At 34.2% G+C, this 21,790-nt stretch overlaps 2 protein-coding genes across 5 annotated transcripts in view; one reads left to right on the forward strand and one right to left on the reverse strand.

The window, feature by feature from the left end:
• Prim2 (DNA primase subunit 2) overlaps positions 1-21,790 on the forward strand; it is a 410,568-nt gene that overhangs the window by 13,743 nt on the left and 375,035 nt on the right. The gene's annotated exons all lie outside the window — the stretch shown is intronic.
• Positions 587-21,790, reverse strand: part of Rab23 (RAB23, member RAS oncogene family) — a 31,049-nt gene continuing 9,845 nt past the window's right edge. For all 3 annotated transcript variants that reach the window (XM_048805587.1, XM_015487887.2, XM_048805586.1), the window contains exons 3-7: positions 21,466-21,551; positions 7,930-8,086; positions 6,350-6,432; positions 5,447-5,539; positions 587-2,806 (exon numbers count right to left, since the gene is read on the reverse strand). In XM_048805587.1, coding sequence (XP_048661544.1) covers positions 2,667-2,806; positions 5,447-5,539; positions 6,350-6,432; positions 7,930-8,086; positions 21,466-21,551 — 559 coding nt within the window. In that variant the 3' untranslated portion in view covers positions 587-2,666. The remainder of the gene's footprint in view (positions 2,807-5,446; positions 5,540-6,349; positions 6,433-7,929; positions 8,087-21,465; positions 21,552-21,790) is intronic.

Raw genomic sequence — 21,790 nt, forward strand, 5'->3', positions numbered from 1 at the left:
TACATTAAAACAGTACAATGTTTGAAGTTAGAACATTGGGTTCTAAGGACAACTCCTCACTAGAAGATTTTCAAAAAAGGTCCCAGTCCCTAAAGCCCCAGGTGCAATGGAGTACATATTACTGAGATTTCTTTCTCAATGCATTGCCAACTTTGGAACAACCACATAGCTTCACTCCATAATGAAGAAAGTTGCTTGTCCTTTTTAATAGTGTTAAGCTTTATTCTGAAAAACCACGTGTGCTACCAATTTTGAACAGGTAAAAAGAACCTTTTAAAATATATTGCCTTATATGGACTATTTTGTACATACTATTTAATTCACAGGCAGAGACTGAAAAAGGAAACCAGAGGAACTGAAATATGGCAGTTGTTCCACAGCTATATGTCTGTATGCTAAAAATTACCCATAAAAGTAGACTGGAGCACAAATGCATGCTAACCCAGAATCTTAGTCGTGTCTCTTTAGTATCCATAGTTTCATGATAAGTTAATAAAATTACTTTAAAGAGTAAAGGATCACAAAGGAAAAATATCAATCTTTAAAGTTTTAGAAGATTAAATTGAGAACTTATTTAACATATCACTGGTTTTCAGACCTTTTATTTTAAATGATTATGATTAGGTGTAAAATATAACAATGCCAAGTAAAAATTTAGGTCTCTTCAGTTCTCTTAAGGAAAAACAAGGATAAACCAAACGTAACTACAATCATCATTGGAGATTACATTTTTTATACAGAGAAGTAACACACATTTATCCACACAATTAATATGAAATTGAACTACAACACATTATATAACAAGAGACTTTTCTTCTGATAAAGATCATGAGATTATTTGACACAAATATTTTTTGTGCAAAAATTAAAGAGTAAAAAAGATGCATTCCTTAGCAGGTTATCATTGTAAGAAGCTGAGTTTTTCCCCCAACACTTGTCCCACTGCCAGCAATGGGAGTGGTAACAACTGATGACATAAAAATAAACTTTTATATTACTTTGAAATAGATAATGCCGGATTATTTCAATATTATGAAAAGCAAACATTCATACTTGATCACTTAACCAAGACATACTGCAGGAAATTCTACATGTTCTCAATATTAATCTGGACAAAAGGATGAGGGTGGTGCAGATGGAAGACTTAAAAAAAGAAAAATATATAAAACACATGTATTTAGTATAAATAATGAAAATGACTTCATGACACATTATTCAAGAGAAATTTTTGCATATTTTAAAATCCTGTAAAAAGGAGATATATTGAAATGGGTTAATTATATATTAAAAAACAACCACGGATGAATGATAATCAGAATTACAATCGATTACAGAGTTCATGCGATTATCTCTGTTTGAAAGGCTACTGTCCCAAGTCACAAAATTTATGCTCTGATACATCCTTTCATATTAGATTGTTTCTTATATTATTCTGTATGTGGTGCTGACAGCTCTTGAGAAAGTGCTAAACAAACCAAAGGTTATAGAAATTTTTAAGCAAGAATGGTAAAATAATATATGAAAGTATGTAAACAAAAGGATGCTTCAGAGTTGCAGGTTATTATAAAATACCTAACTTAGATTAGGACTAAAGATCATATTTTAAAAATAGTTAGCATACTCTTAAAAGTTCAAAGTTGGGTTCTCAGTCAGCAGCAAAAGGTGCTAGATGCACAAACTTTGAAGGACCTCCTGAATGACCGTGCATGAACAGTGTACCTTCTTGGGACTTGGCTAACCTATGACAGCATGAATGCACCATGTTTACAGTGACTACACAGAAAAGATTTTGCAATAAGTCTCATACCAGGAAGATGCTCTAGCAATAAAAATATTTATATTCCCCTTTTATCTGCCTATCAGAGAACTGCTTTTAAAAGACACTATAAACAATAAAAATTTTGATAGTAAAGCACTGTAAAAATTAGGTGATATTTTTGGCACAAAGCACATTTTAAATCTAAGCTCATTTTGCAAAATATATGTCAGGAACTTTTCATTTGAAAATAAAAACGTACACATTGTGTAAATGGCTTACAAATGAATTAATTAAAATCTACATTCCCTTAAATACTGCACATACCTTCAGTTTGCTTCAGTACCAGATATCTGCATGCACACTTCCACATTCTAATTTTTAGATATTGCACAAGTAACATTGCCAAAATACATACTAGTGCAGTCTGGTAAGATTTAGGGTTTGCCTTTCAGCATTATTTTTCCTAAGTATTCGGGTTCAACACTATTATCTAGAAAAGCTAGATGGCCAATTTCAGAAAAAGAATGCTTGTTTTCTTTTCCTTTATCCATATTAAAATCTGTACCAATATATTTAGGCATTGCATATATATTTTCCAGCATTTAAAATTCAGCAAAACCTGTTTTTGACATTTCGTAATAGCATTCCTTCAAAAACAGGAGAAGCCTCGTCTAATGTAAAAAAAAAAAAAAAAAAATTACAATGAGTTCCACAGGGCAGTAATTTTTCCACCAAAGGTCTCACTCTACATTCTGAAAAGCACTGCAGAGCAATGTTTAAATCTGTCAGCTTTCAGAAAGCCATTAGGTACAAAGACTGCTAAAACACTTGTAGCATACTGTGACAGCTGGATGTGTTTCTTAGTGAAGTGTACAATATAATTCAACTTTTTCATCCCTAAAATATTTTAAGGTATGCTACAGCTGCTGAAAGGATTTCTGTTTTTCTTGGTCCTTTGTTTGTTAGGTCTAAGATTGATGACATCTCCACCATTAAGAGTACTTGAATTCTGACCCGAGTGACTTCCACCAGATGTATTAAAGACACCTGTATAAATTGAAGGAAAACACAGAGATTGATACACCCTAGTTACCTGTTGCATCCAGCTTATTAGTATATCAGAATATTTTTAAGTATTTATAATCATTTTCAGTTTTTATTATAATGAAGTATAAATAACAAAATATACTATCTTAACCTTTTTTAAGTGTGCAGTTTAGTGCTATTAAGGACATTCATAATATTATACAACCATCACCACCATCCATCTCCATGATCTTTGTGTCTTTAAAACTGAAACTCTAATACCTATTAACAATAACTCGACATTCTCCCTCCCATCAGCCCCTGGCAACTACCAATCTACTTTTTGTCTCTGTGACTTTGACTACTTCATATAAATGGAATCATACTGTGTTTTTTAGCATCTGGCTTATTTCACTTAGTGTAATATCTTTGATTCATTCATATGATAGCATACTACAGAATTTCCTTGCTTTTTAAGGATAATATTTTATTGTATGTAGATAACATATTTTGTTTATCTTTATCCATTGAGATGTCAATGGGTATTTTAGTACTGAAAATTTTTTTTTTTTGTGTGTGTGTGTGTATGCATGTTTTAATATGAATTTATGCATGGACAGTGTGCACTGTTAATCCCAGCACTCGATACTGAGGCAGGAGGACTGATAGTTTAAGGCCAGCCTGGGCAACACGGAAAAATTTTAGCAGCCCATCTACAATTTAAAAAACGAATACACAGGGTACAAAGGAGGTCACAGTGAAGTGTTCCTTTTCATCACCCTACCTTGCCAGTTTTCTTTCACTGAGGCAAACATGTTGGCAGTTTTCCTTTGTATCCTTCCAGGGATATTTTATGCAGATGTAGTTAGAAACACACACACACACACACACACACACATATATATCTTTTATCCTGTTCTACCCAAATTGTGGCATACACTACATGTCTTTTTCTACACACATCTTTTTCTATTTTCAAAATTTAGAATATGCAAATATAATCATTTTAATGACTTCATTTATTCATTATATACCACATAACTTCCTCAAGAATACCTGATCTGTACTTAACAACAGTACTTGTGAGAATTTATATTAATAATAACATTGCCATGTAAAAGCTGGTGTAATATAGATTTTTCCTATGTTGTCTAAAAAAGTGGTCTACAGCAACAGTAGATAAGAAGAGATGAACTAAACAGAAACCTTTTCTATTTTAATTCACATTTTGAACTATGCTAGTCACAAAACGTAAATCACACACAATTTATGAACTACTTAGCATGTATGATACACAAAACTCTGGGCCAGACACAATAAACAATATCAGGGATACAAACATGACCAATTTTGGCCCACAAGAAGTTTGCAACTTAATAAGTGAGATAAGACACAATACAGATAAGTAATGCTAGAGACTTTATATGTTAAGTGTCAGAAAGGAGAGACAAGATCTCATAGATGGTTCAAAGGAAGAACTAATTAAATTTGATTCATTCATATGATATCATAATACAGAATTTCATAAGAACGAAAAACTACATGAAAGTAGAACTGGACATCTGACAATGCCCTGGACTTTAATTTCTGTTCTGTTAGAGGAAAAGTATGAAGGCTGTGGCTTCAGCCAGATAAAAAGCTGAGAGATCTTTCTAGGTAATCCCTGAAGAATGAATTGTTCTTTGAAAAAAGATGGGAAAGAGAGGTCACTCTCAATAATTAAGTAACAAACGGCAGAACCCAGCAAATGGGGTGTATAGCGATGCATGAAGCTACAATGAGAATGGACAAACTGTCTTTAAATGTTGGCGTGAAGGCAATCAGTGAATTAGAAGGAGGCATGAAGGGGGCCAAGCAGACCAGACCATGCAACAGTCCTATCTTGTTCACAAGGCATTTGAGATGTCCAATGGCAGTCATATATGCAATAAAAATGGAAGAATAAAAAAAGCCAGAGCCAAGGAAAAAGGACAGAATATAGATAACAAAGTCCCTAAGAGACTACACAGAACTTTAGAACCAGCACATTTGGCTCTCATCTCCCTGGAAACCAACATACACCAACAGTTACTGTAAAAGAGAAGACAACACACTTGTTCTTTAGGCAATGCTAAAGTTCTGCTAGCATTTAACATGTAAAAGAAAAAACAATAGCCTTGCACAGTGACACACATCTGTAACTTCAGAGACTCTGGAGGCTGAGGCAGGAGGATCGCAAGTTCAAAGCCAGCCTCAGCAACTTAGCAAGGCCCTAAGCAACTCAGCAAGACCTTATCTAGAAATAAAATCTAAAAAAGGGATAGGAATGTGGCTCAGTGGCTGAGTGCCCCTGGGTTCATTCCCCGTAACAAAAAAAAAAGAAAAAATAATCAACAGGTAATAAGCAAGATAGGAAGAGAAAGGTTCTTAAAAGACAAGTATAGAATGAAAAGAACAAGTAATATAAAGCTCCTTTATATAAAGGATAGACCTTTATAAAAAAGTATTTACATCTCAATTTAACAAGAGATCTGATACTCTTAAATTTAATAATTTTTAATCTAACACTTTTAAATCACATTTTTAAAAGAAATGTGCACATTATATATAAAAAAGTAAATATAATAATGGATGCAGAATAAATACCAGGTAAGCATGGGGAAAATTTTCCTGAGTACTTACCAATTTTGTTACTACTTGAATGCGTTAGTTCTGGATCCTCAGTTATTTGTTGTTTGAGTTTTTGAAGATATTTTTCAGCCAAGTATTTAAAAACTAGAAAACACACACACACACACAGAGTCAATATGATTTATACCAATAAATGTATTATTTCATATTACTTATAATTTTATACTTACTAAATGAAGATAAAATTAAATTGACATTTAATCTAGTTAAAAATTCAACTTTCAAAAATTAACTGAGGGATATCTGAGAACAATGATAATACTAGAAAATAGTAAAGAAATGAAATACTATTTGTAGACATTGGCTATTCATTTTAAATATATGAGTAGCAATTAATACTTAGCAACACCCAACTGATTCAGTCTTGAAGAAATGTCTAGTTTTTCAGGTGAAGAAACTACCCAGAATAAACACTGAAGCCACAACCTAGTTGCAATCTAATAAGTGACAATTCTGGAATGAGAAAAGTCATAATTTTCTTTCTCTAATCTCACTTTCTTAAACTGGGAAATATTATTAAACAAATTAAGGTCATTGTAACTACCTAATGAAATATCTATTACCAAGGAGTACTAAAACAGTTCAGTAATTTTTAAAAGGTATGCATGAAAAACATACATACACACACATTTATAACTTAAATTTTCAAAGATAATGATAAAACTTAAAGTACCACTATAAATTGCCATAGGGAATAAGTTTCAAGGACATTAATTAAATAACCAAGGACTTTTTAAATCAAAGAAGCAGAATGTCTTTAAATTTTACCTAACGTTAGGTGACAAAAAGAAAACGTTCTCAATTTTTTTTTTCTAACAACACAACAGAAAAGACATTAAGAAGAATAAAACAAATTTCCTATTGCAATGTATATTTTTTAAAGATGCAATTTACCTTCACTCACGTTTAGGTCTTCTTTCACTGATGTTCTGTAGAATCTTAACTTTAACCTTTTTGCCAGAGCCTCAGCTTCCTCACTGCACACCAATAAAAAGAGAGAGAGAGAGAGAGAGAAGCAGCAGCTTCTGAAAGCTTGTTTTTAAAAGTTACTTTTAAAAATTACACTTATTAAGATTGGTAGGGTACAGTAGAATAAGGATAGGGAGGTGGAGCAGGTCTTTCAGATAATGTTCATGTTTCTTTTTAAAATCAGCTTGATATTGATGCCCAAATAAATAAAAGTGTTTAAAGTGAAGTTCTCAGTGCTTGAGCAGGATTTTTAGCTTCATTCCTCTTGAGGGATAAACACCAACCATCTATATTGTAAATAGGACACTTTTCTATAAAGTCACTAATTAAAATAATTAAATATCACTTTTATTTATATAATTAGAATGGGGGGTGTGATTGAACTCAGGGGCACTTAACTACTGACCTAAATCCCTAGTCCTTTTTAAAAAATTTTGAAACAGGATTTTACAAAGTCGCCGAAGTCTAGAACTTAAGATCGGCCTGCCTCAGCCTCTTGAATGGCTAGGATAGATCATCAAATGCAGCTTTTATGTAGAATTTTAATTAATTTTCTCTCTTTTCTTTTTGAGAATGTTTGGATTTAATTATACTTTGAATAACTTGTTATATTATTCTTGGCCATGAAATAACTTTGCTGCCCACAGCCAAAGTCAGCCTATTAATGGCTGAGTCTGTAAGAGTGGACCCTTTTTAGCTGTATTAGAATTCTAGTAGCCATGCTCCAGAATGGCTCCTGGTCTTCAAACTCTTGTATAGCCTCTTCCTACCCTGTAATCAAGTTTGGTCTGATACAATAGAAATGACAGTATGTGATTTCTGAGAATAGGTCTTTTAAGAAGCATTGTGGTTTCTGCCTTGCTCTCTCTTGAATCACCTGCCCTGGGGAAACAGCTGCCTTGTTGTGAGAATACTCACACAGCCATAAAAAGAAGCCCACAATGCAAGGAATTAAAGCCTCCTGCAGCAAGATAGCCATCTTAGAAATGGATCTTCCAGCACCTTTTATTATTATTATTTATTCAAAACAACTTTTATATAAATCAGTGTTGAACTCATCTTTGAAGCACTGCTTATTTCTCAAGCTTGTGACTAGTCAACATATTGACTATAACCGAACATAAAACCACTGAGCTAAGCCACTCCCAAATTACTGATCCACAGAAACTGAGATAGAAAAAATGTTTTCTGTACAATGTTGTACAGGTTAAACATATCTACCTTCTGAAACATTTATCCTTTCTCTATGGTGAAACTTTCAATATACTTTCCTCCAGGTTTTTGAAATGTACAGTTTAGTATTATTATTTATTATCACCTTACTGTGCTCATTTAAACATAAACCAATCACAAATAGCTCACAGATAAGTAAATTAAAGCCTATAAATAATTAAGACCTTTAGAACTTAAGTAAATATAAAAATTTTAGTTTTGTAAGTCTAAGCAAAAATTTGTTTTAACTTTACAGAATTAATACCCTTTTCCCCAAAAAGCAGCCATCTTACTTCTTTATACAAGAATCATCCAAAAGGTCAATCTTGTTTTGTACAAGCACAGTTGGTATATCTCCAACTTCAGCTACTACTTTTTCTTTCCAGCTAGAAACTGCTTCAAAAGACTCTCTGTCTGTAGTAGAAAATACAAGTACACAAGCCTGGGCTCCTGTAAGGTCACAAAATAAAAATGTTATTTACATTAATAAAACAAACCTATGCAGGGTGGGGGCAACTTTTAATTTATTCAAAACAACTTTTATGTAAATCAATGTTGAACTCATCTTTGAAACACTACTTATTTTTCAACATAAACATTATTTTCAAATTCAAAGAACTAATTTACATCAAGAACAATTGCCAAAAATGTTAAAGTATCCAGATACCCCCCCCAAACTATACACTCTTCTTTTTAGAACACCACATAATACCACATATTTAATTCTACTGTAAGAGTTAAAGAGACTGTTAAACCTAGCATGAATGATAGACTATTGCTAAGTTTTTCCTGTTAAGATTTCTTTCTTTTAGCACAGATTTAAGAAAAATATATGAGAAAACAAATATAATTTGTCATCAATTTATTTTGTATTATTTTATTTTAGGAAAAAGAGCGGTAATCCTAATATAATTTAAGAACCAGTACCAGAAGTTTAAAAAAAAAAAATCTGTATCTTTCTATCCACCCATCCATCTGATAAAGGAAGGAAAGGCTTAATTTAGCTTTTATCCTGTTTAACTGCATAATTTCCATAATGTAACTATTACTGTCATGTAACTATCAATTGTCATTTTAGGCCAATAATATCTAAAATTAAAACTAAGCAACAACCTCCTGAAACAAGCTGTTTTAGAAACTAGCTGCTGGTTCAGGAAACATGGTGACAGAAACAAGTGTGTAGGTGACAAAAGAAAATCATCCCTAGGCTCAAGAGAATTTCCTGGAATTCAGGCATGTTTTCTTACTGTTACTTCTCCTTCTAGATCCCTCTGGTATTTAGAGTTTCCTACCACAACTCAGGACATGACTAGGCTACCTAAGACAAAAATAGCTTATATATCACCAGAGAGGATACTGTAGAAAGCCAAAGAGAACAGAATGAAAGAAAAACATCAGTCTGCTATTACTATAAAGGCAGAAGACTCATATGGGAAATAGTTTATGAACAAGTTTTAAACTTAATGAATTAATTATATAAAATCCAGGGAGAAATTGAGACCATCTCAGAATTTAAGAAGGAAAAAAACTGTCAAAGTATTCCCAAAACTTGTACATGTTCTTTTTAGAACACCACGAAATGACGTATTTAATTCTATCATAAAAGGTAGACAGAATGGTATCTAAGCATGAGTGGAGGCTATTGTTAAGTTCTTCCTATTAAGTGCTTCAGTATTAAAACAACCCCCCAAATTAGTATTCGTGAATAAATGTATACTTACTTGAAGTGTATCATTTACTAAAACTATAAATAAGAAAACATTAATCAGATTTTAAGAAATTGTTCTTTATTATAAAGTTCTATTTGTTAGCTTTAAGCCTAGAATTTTATAACCAGCCAATTATCATTTCAATTTGAGGATACAATAGGGTATTTCCAAGTATACAAGGTCTCAGACTTGGAAAACAAAAATAAAAAACCTCTTAGAGGAAAAAATATATGATAATAATAATTTTAAAAATCTAAACAGATGGTGCCAAAGATGTGACCAGTAAGAATGATTAATATGAACAATAAGAATGAAAAGTTCAATGTTATTTTTAAAACTTGAGGACCAAAGGATAAAAAGAAAAAGTATATCCATAACATTTAAATTATTTAGTAGGGGATAGAATGGGGAGAAACTAAAGGAATGTGAAAACATGCTGAAATGCTTGTCTGAAGAAGATGTAATATTGAAATGATGTTTAAATAATCACGGGGGGGGGGGGGGGTAGGGGTAAATAAACAATGCAGTGAACACCTGTGGCCCTCAAGCCTCTGTTTTTGGCCACAGTTGTGGAAGACAGTTCTGTGTCTATTGCTAGTATCCTATCTCAAGTACATGCTGCAGGTAGCTCTCTGTTCTGCCTCAGGGCTTTTTCTGATGTTTCTTAAGAGCCCGATCACCAAAGGGAACTAGTGTCTCCTGGGGAAAGGTTTATCTGCAGGACCAATAAATACCTCAGCCTCCTGGGGCTCACCTACCTGATTCTTCAGGGGAACTGACAGACCCCTAGTTACCTACAGTGATATTATCAGCATTCTTTGTTGTATTTTTCCCCCTTTCCTGCCTCACTTTCCCTATTCTTTCCCTTCTTCTTCCTTGGATCATATCCCAAATAAACCACTAGCATCAAGGAGTGTGGGGGAAAGTAGGGGGAAAGGGGGGAGGGGGGTGGGGGGGTAACCTCAAACTAAGACAGTTAATGTCTTAGTTAAAGGCAATTACTGTAAGAATAATAAGACAATTCATGATTATTAAATCACACTAGAAAACTGAATTCATCCCATGTAAAAAAGTAATGTAGATACAAAAACAAAATAAAATGAAACCCCACAACAAAAGCAACCAAAACAGAGCAACGGAAAAAGTTAAACCTGAAATAAGATGTCAAAAATAAGCCCTAAGAGGGGCTGGGGATGTGGCTCAAGCGGTAGCGCGCTCGCCTGCCATGCGTGCAGCCCGGGTTCGATCCTCAGCACCACATACAAAGATGTTATGTCCGCCAATAACTAAAAAAAAAATAAATATTAAAAAAAAATTCTCTCTCTCTCTCTCTCTCTCTCTCCTCTCTCTTTAAAAAAAAAAAAATAAGTCCTAAGAATAGCAATTAAGTCTCTCTGGAAAGAGAACCATGCACAAATCTCCAAGGCAGGATGATTCTAAGCCTTCAGATCAGATGCTACAACCACCTTGTCTAATTTAACCTAAATATATTGCTAAAATGATAAAATAAGAACCAACAGACAATCTGGGTTACTTTTATGGTTCTAATAATTCTAACAAATGTTGGACAATTTGTTTTAATTTCCTCTAACTGAATATTATCCATTACACAAAATGTACTCTGCCAAACAGTGATCCATCATGGTTCTTTTGTACTTAATGACCAAATGACCCTTTCTAATATATAATTTTAAAAAATTAAGATTCCCTTCTTTAAGAATTATGTTTTTTAGTTGTAGGTGGACATAATACCTTCATTTTATTTATTTATTTTTTATGTGGTGCTGAGAATCAAACCCAGTGCCTCACATGTGCAAAGCAAACGCTCTACCATTGAGACACAACCCCAGCCCTCCCTTTTTTAAAAAACAAAATTTTGGCAGAGGTACAATAAAATAGATGACAAAGACAAGATTCCAAAGTATATGAGAGAAGAGATCATTAACTTTAGAGTACACACAGGAAATGAACATAAACCTGTTATACAATTCTGAAATTCCTTCAAGTACTCCAAGAATTCTGTTTTATTTTGCTTTTTTAACTGAGAAAGGGGTTGAAAAGAGAATTTGTAAAAGATTTCTTAAGAGAAAGTACTATTCTCCAAACCCTCTCTCTCTTCCAAGAAGATGGGCTGGGATGAAGGAGGGTACTATCACTGCCACCTTTATCTCAAACCTTGGGGGGAGAATGGACTTCAATAAGATCAATTAAGGAATCTGATGTGTTCCCAGCAACTGGAAGACAGTCTGGATTAGTGGTGTTTCAATTCAAGCTCAAGGAAGGTGCAGCATTAAGACCAAAAGACAAAGACAGACTGCAAATGGAAAGAAATCTGCTCCCATGAAATGGCAGGGCAAAGATCGCAAATCAATTTCCTAAGGGAAATTGATCATCTAACACGGTGATGGAGTTCAGAACATGCTTCCCCAAAATGTGACTGTTGGGTGTATTTTTCCAGAAACAGGTCACAGAACCCTCTGACCTTTCCTTCAGGCTGGTCATGAGACCCTCACTTGAAAGGGGCCCTTCATCCTTATTTCTGAAGATGAAAGGTCTCAAAGAGGACTCCAAAACAAGTCTTGCCAAGTTTCTCCCACTTTACTACATTTACCTCATACTCTACCCTATCAGTTTTCTTCAAGGACTCTCTACTCTTCATCAAACCTACCATTAAAAACACTAAAGTTTAACTGTTTCTTTGGGTCTTCATTTCCTTATGAAAGTTCCTGTGTCATATAAATTACATATATTAAAGCTGTATGCTTTTCTCTTATTAGTCTGCCTTTTGGCATGGGGCCCAGGTCATAAACTTTAGAGGGTTAGCAGGAAAAGATTTCTCACCCCTTCACCAGCATGAGGTCATTTATAATTATGTTCAGTAGGATATTTAGCAGGTGACAGCACTAGCCATAAAGTAAAATAACAGTGGAATTCTTATGAAGGGGTCCAGAAAATTATTTTAAAAAGCAAAAGGAATCTGAGTTCCTGGAACCCCTTATCTGCATTAAAAAAGAGATTGCTAAAAAGCACTCAATTGTCATATATCCCTAGAACAGGGAAGAGACTCTTATGATCACCACATACCCAAATAATCATTGTCACAGAACTGTCACATCCCACATCTGTTCTCTTAAGTACCCATTTATCTTTCCAAAAAGTCATTTGTTTCCCTATAAGTGTCCTTCTTTCCCTCCCCTTCCCCTATTAAGATTGTTTACAGGTTTAAATGCTTCCTTGAGTCACATATTGCTGTGAATTTCTATATGCACATTAGATTAAATTTTGTTTTTTCATCTGCTAATCTATCATTTGCCAGTTTAATTTGCAAGCCCCTGATCACTGAATCAAAGAGGGTATAGGAAGTTTTTCCTCCCCTACACTTGATTCTCATGGGTTACAAGCACCTGCCAATATAGAGTTTACACACCCAGAATAAATCATCTGGGATTCCAAAAAGCTTCTTAATATGATACACGCACTGTTATAACCTAATTATAAGGTCATATTTCAACATGTCTCACTGAACAATTAAGCCAGCAATCCCTGTCTATAAAATAATGTCTCTGAGCAATGGTTTTGGTTATTTCTTAAATTATATAGAATTTTTAAGTTTTTAATTTATTGATTTTTATGCATCATGAGTAATTCTTTTTGGATTTAAATCAGTGAGTCATAAAACTGAATAAAGCAGTTTTTCAATCACCAAATTTGTATCTTAACTCATCTTCCTAATTACATTATTATCTCAATCTATACTAGTAGTAGATATTATCACTTGCCTAGCTGACATCCCTTCCTAAGAACATCTTCCCCCAATATATAATGCCATATGGTTTAGGAAGACTAAACCTAACTTCTGTGGGAGGAGGGGTTTTTGTGGAGGTGGGGTAGGTGATCCAAGCCAATTAATCACATTCCCTTGACTACTGTAATCAGGTCAAGGCTGGTCTAATCAGAGAAAAGCTTGAGACTTTTGGTCTATTGTTGTGAGAAGCAACCTTCTCTCCCCAAGGATATAAACAAAGCATGTGGCTTTCATTGCTCATGGTAGCAATCTTGCAGTCAAGGAGAAAATCAACATGAGAGGAATTCCATACAGGGAGGAGGCAAAGCCAGGTGAATAAGTGAAGTTGCAGTCTAAATAAACCACAATTAAAAGTTATGCTACTTTCAGACTTTTCTATTAAACAAATCAATATACCCTGTTTGTAGTTTAAGTTATAAAATTTGAAAATGCTTTTCTGTTTTCAGCAACCAAAGCATTCTGATGGAACTCCAAATAAAAGCATAAAAGAATGTTCAATATAGCATTTCTTAAACTTATGTAAAACTGTCACTGTTTCTTCCTTAATTCAAGTTGCATTGTGAAGACCTAAGTTTCCCACCCTCTTTGTCATTTTAATAGAGTTGGCTAAAAAAATGTAATGTTATTAAGTCCTCCCCCACCACCAGGGATTAAAACCAGGGGCACTCTAGCACTGAGCCACATCTCCAGCCCTATTATTTTTATTTTTTGAGACAGAGTCTCACTAAGTTGCTTAGGGCCTCTCTAGCTTGCTTAGGCTGACTTTGAACCTGGGATTCTGCCAGGTGTGTACCTGGCTAAGAAAAGCTTTTAACAGACATTTATTTAGAAGCTTAGGGCAACTTTGAGTTAAACTGTTAAATATAGGGAAACCAAATTTTATAAGCCTTTTAATCCAAGTGAAATACAGGGGGAAGTAATTTAAACATCATTCATAGTAAATTAAGATATAAATACTAATAAAGATGGCTCATTCTTTAATTCTGGTATATGTGGAGATCTAAAAAGTACTAAACTACATTAACTATACAATAAACTAGATGATCCAAACAAAACAACTAAATAATAAAAAACTTGGACGGTCTTATAGTAAAAATCAGTGAAAGCATGAATAATAGCTAAACTACAATGGGAAATTAAAATACTTTTAGTTATCTGAACCTTTTTAAAAAATCATCAGGGACCCAAATGATTTACTTAACTAGATAGTTCCAACATTTTCTTTATACTTATACACAAATTAAATCATGTTTTTACATTTGGCCAGATTTTTTTTTTTTTCTTCAGTGGTAGGGATTGAACCCAGGGCTACTTAGCTATATCCCCAGTCCTTTTTTCATTTTGAGACAGGGCCTCCCTACGTTACTGAGACTCACCTTGAACTTGTAGTCTTTCTGACTCAGCCTCCTGAATCACTGGAATTACAGGCATGTAACACTGTACCTACCTAATTTCTAAATTAAACTTTTAATTGGGGATAACTATAGATTCACACAGTTTTGCTTTTTTTTTTTTAAAGTATATGTATACAATGGCAAATGTATTCTCCAAAAATAACTACTGGGCTAAAAAAATAATACTCCCACATGAAATTGTCAAAACCTTAAAAGGAAATAACACAACACTTTTCCTAATATCCATATAGGGCTGGGGTTGTAACTCAGTGTACAGTGGTCACCTGGCATGTGTGAGGCACTGGGTTTGATCACCGGCACCACATAAAAATAAAAAATAAAAAATAAATCAAGATATTGTGTCCACCTAAAACTAAAAAATACATATTTTTTAAAAAAGAACATATATTTCATATAGAAAGTCTAGAGAACAAAGGAGAATAAAAAATAGTGAAAATCTCATGTAATTACTATTTTAGGTATTTATACTTGGGTTTTTTTTGTTTATTTTTTCCTTAGAAAAAAACAGGTAAAGCAGATGGTGAGAATAATCCCATTAAAAAATATGAATAGGGCCAGGTGCCATGGCACATGCCTGTAATCCCAGCAACTTGGAAGGTTGAGGTAGAAGAATTCCAAGTTTAAGGCCACCCTTGGCAACTTAGTGAGACCCTGTCTCACTAAGTTAAAAGGGCTGGGGATGTGGCTCAGTGATAAGGCATGCCTGGTTTCAATCCCCAGCACCAAAAAAACAAAACCAAAAAAATCAATCTAGGGGCTGGGGTTGTGGCTCAGTAGTAAAGTGCTTGCCTAGCACACATGAGGCACTGGGTTCAATCCTCAAGCACCACATAAAAATAAATAAATAAAGGTATTGTGTTCATCTATAACTAAAAAATTTAAAAAAAAAAAAAATCTACTCTAAGAGCTTGAAGTAGTAATAACATAATTCTCAACCCTACACCATGAATACAGGTGCACAAGATCCAAATTGGCAACCATACACAATGATAAAGCCATTCTGATGGGAAGCTATATAAGTTAGCTTTTTACAGCTGTGACCAAAACACATGACAATAACAACTTAAAAGAGGAAGGATTTATTTTGGCTCATAGTTTCTCAGGTTTCAATCCATGGTTAGCTAGCCCCAACCATGCTTTAGGTTTCAGGGGAGGCAGAACACCATGGTGGAAGGTTGTGGAAAGTTGCTCAACTTAGAGCAGCAAGGAAGGAGGAAAGCAGAGAGACAGCTTGAAAGAACACACCAGGCACAAGAAATACCCTTGTAGGGCATCCTTCCAGGGACCTACTTCCTCCAACTTGGTCCCACTTCTTACAATTTCTAGTCCACTCAAATGATTAACATATCAAATTGACTAATCTACTGATATGCTTACAGCCCTGGAGATCCAATCATTTCCTTAAAGCCTCACCTCTGAATACTGCTAAGCAGGGAACCAAGCCCTCAACACTTTCGTCTTTGGGAGACACTTCAAATCCAAACTATAACAAACCTCTAAGGACAGAGTAAATAGAGTGAATAGTAAGCAGCGACATGTAGTCTTAGGATGACACTTATGAGGTATACCACTCTCCTCAAAAAATTAAAATGTTATTTCTCAGAGTAGGCAGTGGAAGTCAATTTTCCTTGGTACCAATTTAGAAAGGCAACTTTAAATATCAGTGAAATTATGTTTTTATTAGATCTCAGTTATTTACTATAATTCTACATTTTCAGAAGTGGAAAAAATAAGATATATATTCAAAAGCTGCCTGAATTCATCCTGTTTCTCAAGGATACATATTTTATATCATATGTGTGAATTTACAAATAGAGTAGCAAGATATTTCAATAAAATTAGTGGTAAATCCCATCTGAAAGTAGAAGTTTATGCATTTGCATGAAACTATATCCAAATAATCATTAACACTGCCAATTCAAACTGGCTATTTAATATACCTATTCTATTTTCAAGTATTGCTCAGATAATCCATTTCATATACACATTCCCTTTCAAGTTGTGTACAGTAACATGTCAAATAAGTTAAGACCTTAACGAAGAAGTCAGTAGAATTTCCATTGTATACAACTGTTATTTCAGTTTCATCAAAACTAAGGTAGGTTATTTTAAGAGACTTTGAACAGATAATTCATTACTGATTCTAAAGTCTTTGGGATTATTTAAATTGCTATCATTCTAATTACTAAGATAAAATACATTTTAAGTTTTACAATTTAAAGAGTAGATTTTAAAACAGAAAAACAAATTTAAGATGTGAAAAAAGGGGGCTGGGGATGTGGCTCAAGCGGTAGCACGCTCGCCTGGCATGCATGCGGCCCAGGTTTGATCCTCAGCACCACATACAAACAAAGATGTTGTGCCCGCCGAAAACTAAAAAATAAATATTAAAAAATTCTCTCTCTCTCTCTCTCTCTCTCTGTCTGTCTCTCACTGTCTCTTTAAAAAAAAGATGTGAAAAAAACATTATCTTTAAGGAAAACTTTTTGGATGTATTTCCAAGAAATGTTACTAGATGAATATAAATACAAGACAAAACAAGGAAGCAGGATTAGATTACAATGCCTACAATCTACCTAGAACACACAAGACACGACATACTCAATACACATTTGCTAAAGGAAACTTTAAATCTTGAGTAACAGGCATAGAGCCAATAATAAAACATATATTATCCTCCTTTCTTGGGGCTTCTAGTGAGAAAGCAAATACTTTTAAGTGAAATAATTTATATTTACAAATGTGTACATATACTATTTTGCCTGTAGCTTAAAGTCAGAATGAAATATCTGTTAGGTAAAAATTTTTATACAATTAAAAAAATTAACCAAATGAATTGGCCTCCTAAGAGCAACTGATTCACTTGAGCCAACATGGGCTATGCAAATGAGAAAAAAAAGACAAAAACTAAAACAAAATAAACCCTACAACTCTGCAGCTCCATTAGCTAGAATCTCAAGTAACTCAGTCTGTTAGGGATAAACATGCAAACACTATATGATGATAAATTCAATAATCATAAAGAAGTAGCTCAAAAGAAAGTGATTAATCTTTTCAGGTGTGGGGGCCATAAAAGGTTTCATAGATTTCTGAGCTGTTCACACTTTAAGGTAGAAGGTCAAAAGTGACAAGAAAGCATTCCAGGCACTGTGAAAAAATAATCTGGAGATTTCACAGGAGTAAAGTGCATGTGAGGAATCAGCAGGAGATGAGGCTAGATACACAAAGAGAAACACAACTATAAAGTCTTCTTACACCATGCTAAAATGCCTGAACTATTTCTCAAACAAGAGGTTACTAGGAGTTTAACCAAAGGACATGATTTGACAATGACAAGAATAAGATAATTTTCATTTGACTGCATTTAATTTCTCAAATATGAAGCAAGGAAGTCATCTGAGAATGGAAAAAAGAAAGGGACCCTAAAGATTAAAGGCAAGAGAAGGCATAAAATAAATATCTCTTTTGGATAACAGGGACTTGAGTAGTGTATAAAGGTATGTGGACACTGAATATTCATTAAAGCTATGTGATCATAACTTCAAGTTCAGTCAAAATGGTCCTAATATTCATGAATAAGGTTCAGTGCTTGGATATATACTGGTAGATAGTGGGGTTTAACTGGGTTGAACATTTTACAGAACAAGAATTACACAGGGAGTGCAGTGCAGGGAGTTAAAGCAAATGTTTACAGAATGAGAAAAACTAAGTTGAGAAAGGAAAGAAGTAAAATCATGTGAAAAGTTATAGTAAAAAAGAGTAGTAAGGTCAGTGAACAGAAGCTCTCAACAAGTTCAAGGACAGTTAAAAGAATATGGATATTAAAGTTAGCAAGCTAGAATCATAAGAACTTGTAATCATCAAGTGGGAGACTCTATAGAGGTTTAAATTTTAGAAGTAATAAAAAGATCATTGACCTTGTGAAGGGCAAGTAAATGAGTAATAAATTGAATTTTCAGAAAGTAATAATAGGTTGGAGGTGTAGCTCAGTGGTAGAGTGTAAGCCTAGTCCTGGATTCAATCCCCAGCACCACACACAAAAAATAAACTGAACAATTCTAAAGGAAAAAAATGATCCAGATACCAATGTTACCAGGAAGGAGGCATGAAGTTGATAAACCATGGTAACCAGGGAGGTAGGTAAAACTCTCATGACTGAATTTCAAGATGCTGAGGTTTCAAAAAGAAGAGAAATGGTTTGGAAACAGAAATGAGAAAGAAAGACACTCCTGCAACAACATCCATCAAGTTTTGAAAAACATGAAGATGTGGTGATGTGAGCAAGAAGACAACTTCCACTAGAGAAGGTAGCAGGGATAACAGCATTTTTAGGAAATGAATCAAATTTTAGTTAGAACAAGAAGGTTAGGCAAAGAGGAAATGTCACAGAAGAAAGGGAAATCAGTACGTTTAATTGAGCCTTTCTTTAGGAATTTAAGCCTACATTTTAGAATTCACTTGAGCCAACATGGGCTATGCAAATGTTGTCATGATTCCTTCCTCTCACATGTATATATCACACTTTCTGGGGGGAGGGGGGTACCAGGGATTGAACTCAGGGGCACTCAACGGCTGAGCCACATCCCCAGCCCTATTTTGTATTTTATTTAGAGACAGGGTCTCACTGAGTTGCTTAGCGCCTTGCCGTTGCTGAGGCTGGCTTTGAACTCGGGATCCTCCTACTACAGCCTCTGGAGTTGATAGGATTACAGGCAAACCACATCTGGCACACTTTTGGGAATGTTTATAACACAGCACTAGTAGGCTTTAGCGCTCAGTTTCATGTGTCACTGTCCCTTTACCTCTTCAACAGCATCTGGAAAATGCAGAGTATTAAACAACTATTGATATGAATTACCAAATCCTTATTAAGCATCAAAAGATCATGCTTGGGGTTGTGGCTCTAGTGGCAGAGCGCTCGCCTTGCACATGCAAGGCTCTGGGTTGGATCCTCAGCACCACATAAAATAAATAAATAAAATAAAGGTATTGTGTCCTAACACAACTAAAAAAAAAAAAAGATCATGCTATATGATACTAGATCAAGCTTTCAGTTATTGTTTTGCATTTCAGAAACCATTGGCAGTGAGTTGGAAGAACACTGAAAATGTCCTTTTAAATTCTGAAAGAAAAGGGCTAAGTATGGTAGCACATATCTTAGTCCCAGCTACTCTGGAGGCTGAGGCAGGAGGACCACAGGCTTGAGGCCAACCTGGAAAACTTACAAAGACCCTGTCTCAAAATGAAAAAAAGAAATGGCTAGAGATGCAACTCAGTGGTAGAGCACTTGTCTAGCATGCCCAAGGCCCTGGGTTCAATTAGCAGTACTGAAAAAGTGAAAATGCAAATTTTAAAATTCCAAAAGGACAAAATTTTATAGGCAATATTAAAGGACACTAAGCTCCATTTATAAGTTCAATTGAAACTCTCTTTAGGAATTTAAGCTTATATTTTAAAACCTTAAATTCTCTTGTTGTGGCTCCTTCCTCTCCACGTATACTTAACACTTCTCTGAACTATTCTTTAGCACTGCACTAATAGGAATTACTGTGTAATTTACTTTTAATTAAGCAAAATGCCATCTTATTTTCAGGGGCTTTACTTTTTATATGTTAAGTTTTCACTCTGAAAGTATAGTAATTTCTTTATGTGTCAGGGTAGACATTTAATATTTTCTGTCTTGATTCAAGTCTGATTTATCTATAGGAGTCACATAATTCTAAGACAGAAATAAGCTATCTACAGTATGAAGTGTTATTTGACACTCTACAAGATCTTTAGAAGAATAATGAACTGGCACAATAGCTAAACTGTGGAGCCAACCTAGATGTACTTCAGTGGATGAATGGATAAAAAAATATATGGCATTTATACACAATGGAATATTACTCTGCACTAAAAAAGAATAAGATCATGGCATTTGCAAGGAAATGAATGGCATTAGAGAAGATTATGCTAAGTGAAGTTAGCCAATCCCAATAACCCCTGATATAAGGGGGGTGACTCAAAGTGGGGTAGGGAGGAAGAGCATGGGTAAAAATTACCTCTAGATGTAGGGAATAGGGGTGGGAGGGAAAGGGAGGAAGAAGGGGAATAGCAAGGATAGTGGAAGGAGACGGTCATCATACAAAATTCATGTATGAAGATGTGAATTTGGTGTCAACATACCATATATACAAACAGATTTGATAAATTGTGGTATAAAGGTGTATTAAGAATTGGAATGTAAAAAAATTATGAATGTAATGAACTCCACTATTGTCATGTATGTAAGAAAAAAAAGAATAATGAACTGGGATTTTTTAAGAAATACTTTGAAATTATTTTAGTTATTCTTTTTATTTATTTATGTGTGTGTGTGTGGTGGGGGTTGCCGAGAATCAAACCCAGTGCTTTGTGTATATTAGACAAGCACTCTACTATTGAGCTGTGTTCCCAGCTCTATTTTAACTATTCTTAAAGAGAAATCCTTATGTGGGAAACATAAAGAGCAAAGTTTTTTATTCAGCCAAAAGAACACACCCAAGGGGTTGGGGTTGTTGCTCAGCAGTAGAGTGTTTGCCTAGAATGTGTGAGGAGCTGAGTTCAATCCTTAGCACCATATAAAAATAAATAAATAAAATAAAGGTATTGTGTCCAACTACAATTAAATGTGTGTGTGTGTGTGTGTGTGTGTATGGGGCTGGGCTTGTGGCTCAGCGGTAGAGTACTTGCATAGCACACGTGAAACATGGGTTCGATTCTCAGTATCACATAAAAATAAAGGTTATTATGTCCACATACAACTAAAACAAATATTTTAAAAACATTATATACATATATATTTATTTATTTATTTATTTATTTATTTATTTATTTTAAAGAACACACCAAGCAAAAAATATAAGTCTCACATTTTACCTCGATAGTAGGCTTTGGTTATTGCATCAAATTCCTCTTGACCTGCAGTATCCCATAACATTAGTCTAACATCTTCATCATTAACTCTGAAAGGAGAGATTAATTTATTCCATATGAATGAAAATATTTTTTGTAACTTAGCTTTGTGTACATTTTTATTTTTCACATCCAAAAGTATTAAAACTACATTGTCAGTTTCACTCTGAAAAAGTCTATGAGTTCAGTATTTTTAAATGTTGATACTATTCCCAATAGTGAAAGCAAAGCTATATAGCTTTACATATGATTTGCATTTATCTCCCACTTTTCTCCTTCAACAATAGTC

Source organism: Marmota marmota, unplaced genomic scaffold, assembly GCF_001458135.2.
Source record: "Marmota marmota marmota unplaced genomic scaffold, marMar, whole genome shotgun sequence".
In the NCBI taxonomy this organism is placed as follows: domain Eukaryota; kingdom Metazoa; phylum Chordata; class Mammalia; order Rodentia; family Sciuridae; genus Marmota; species Marmota marmota.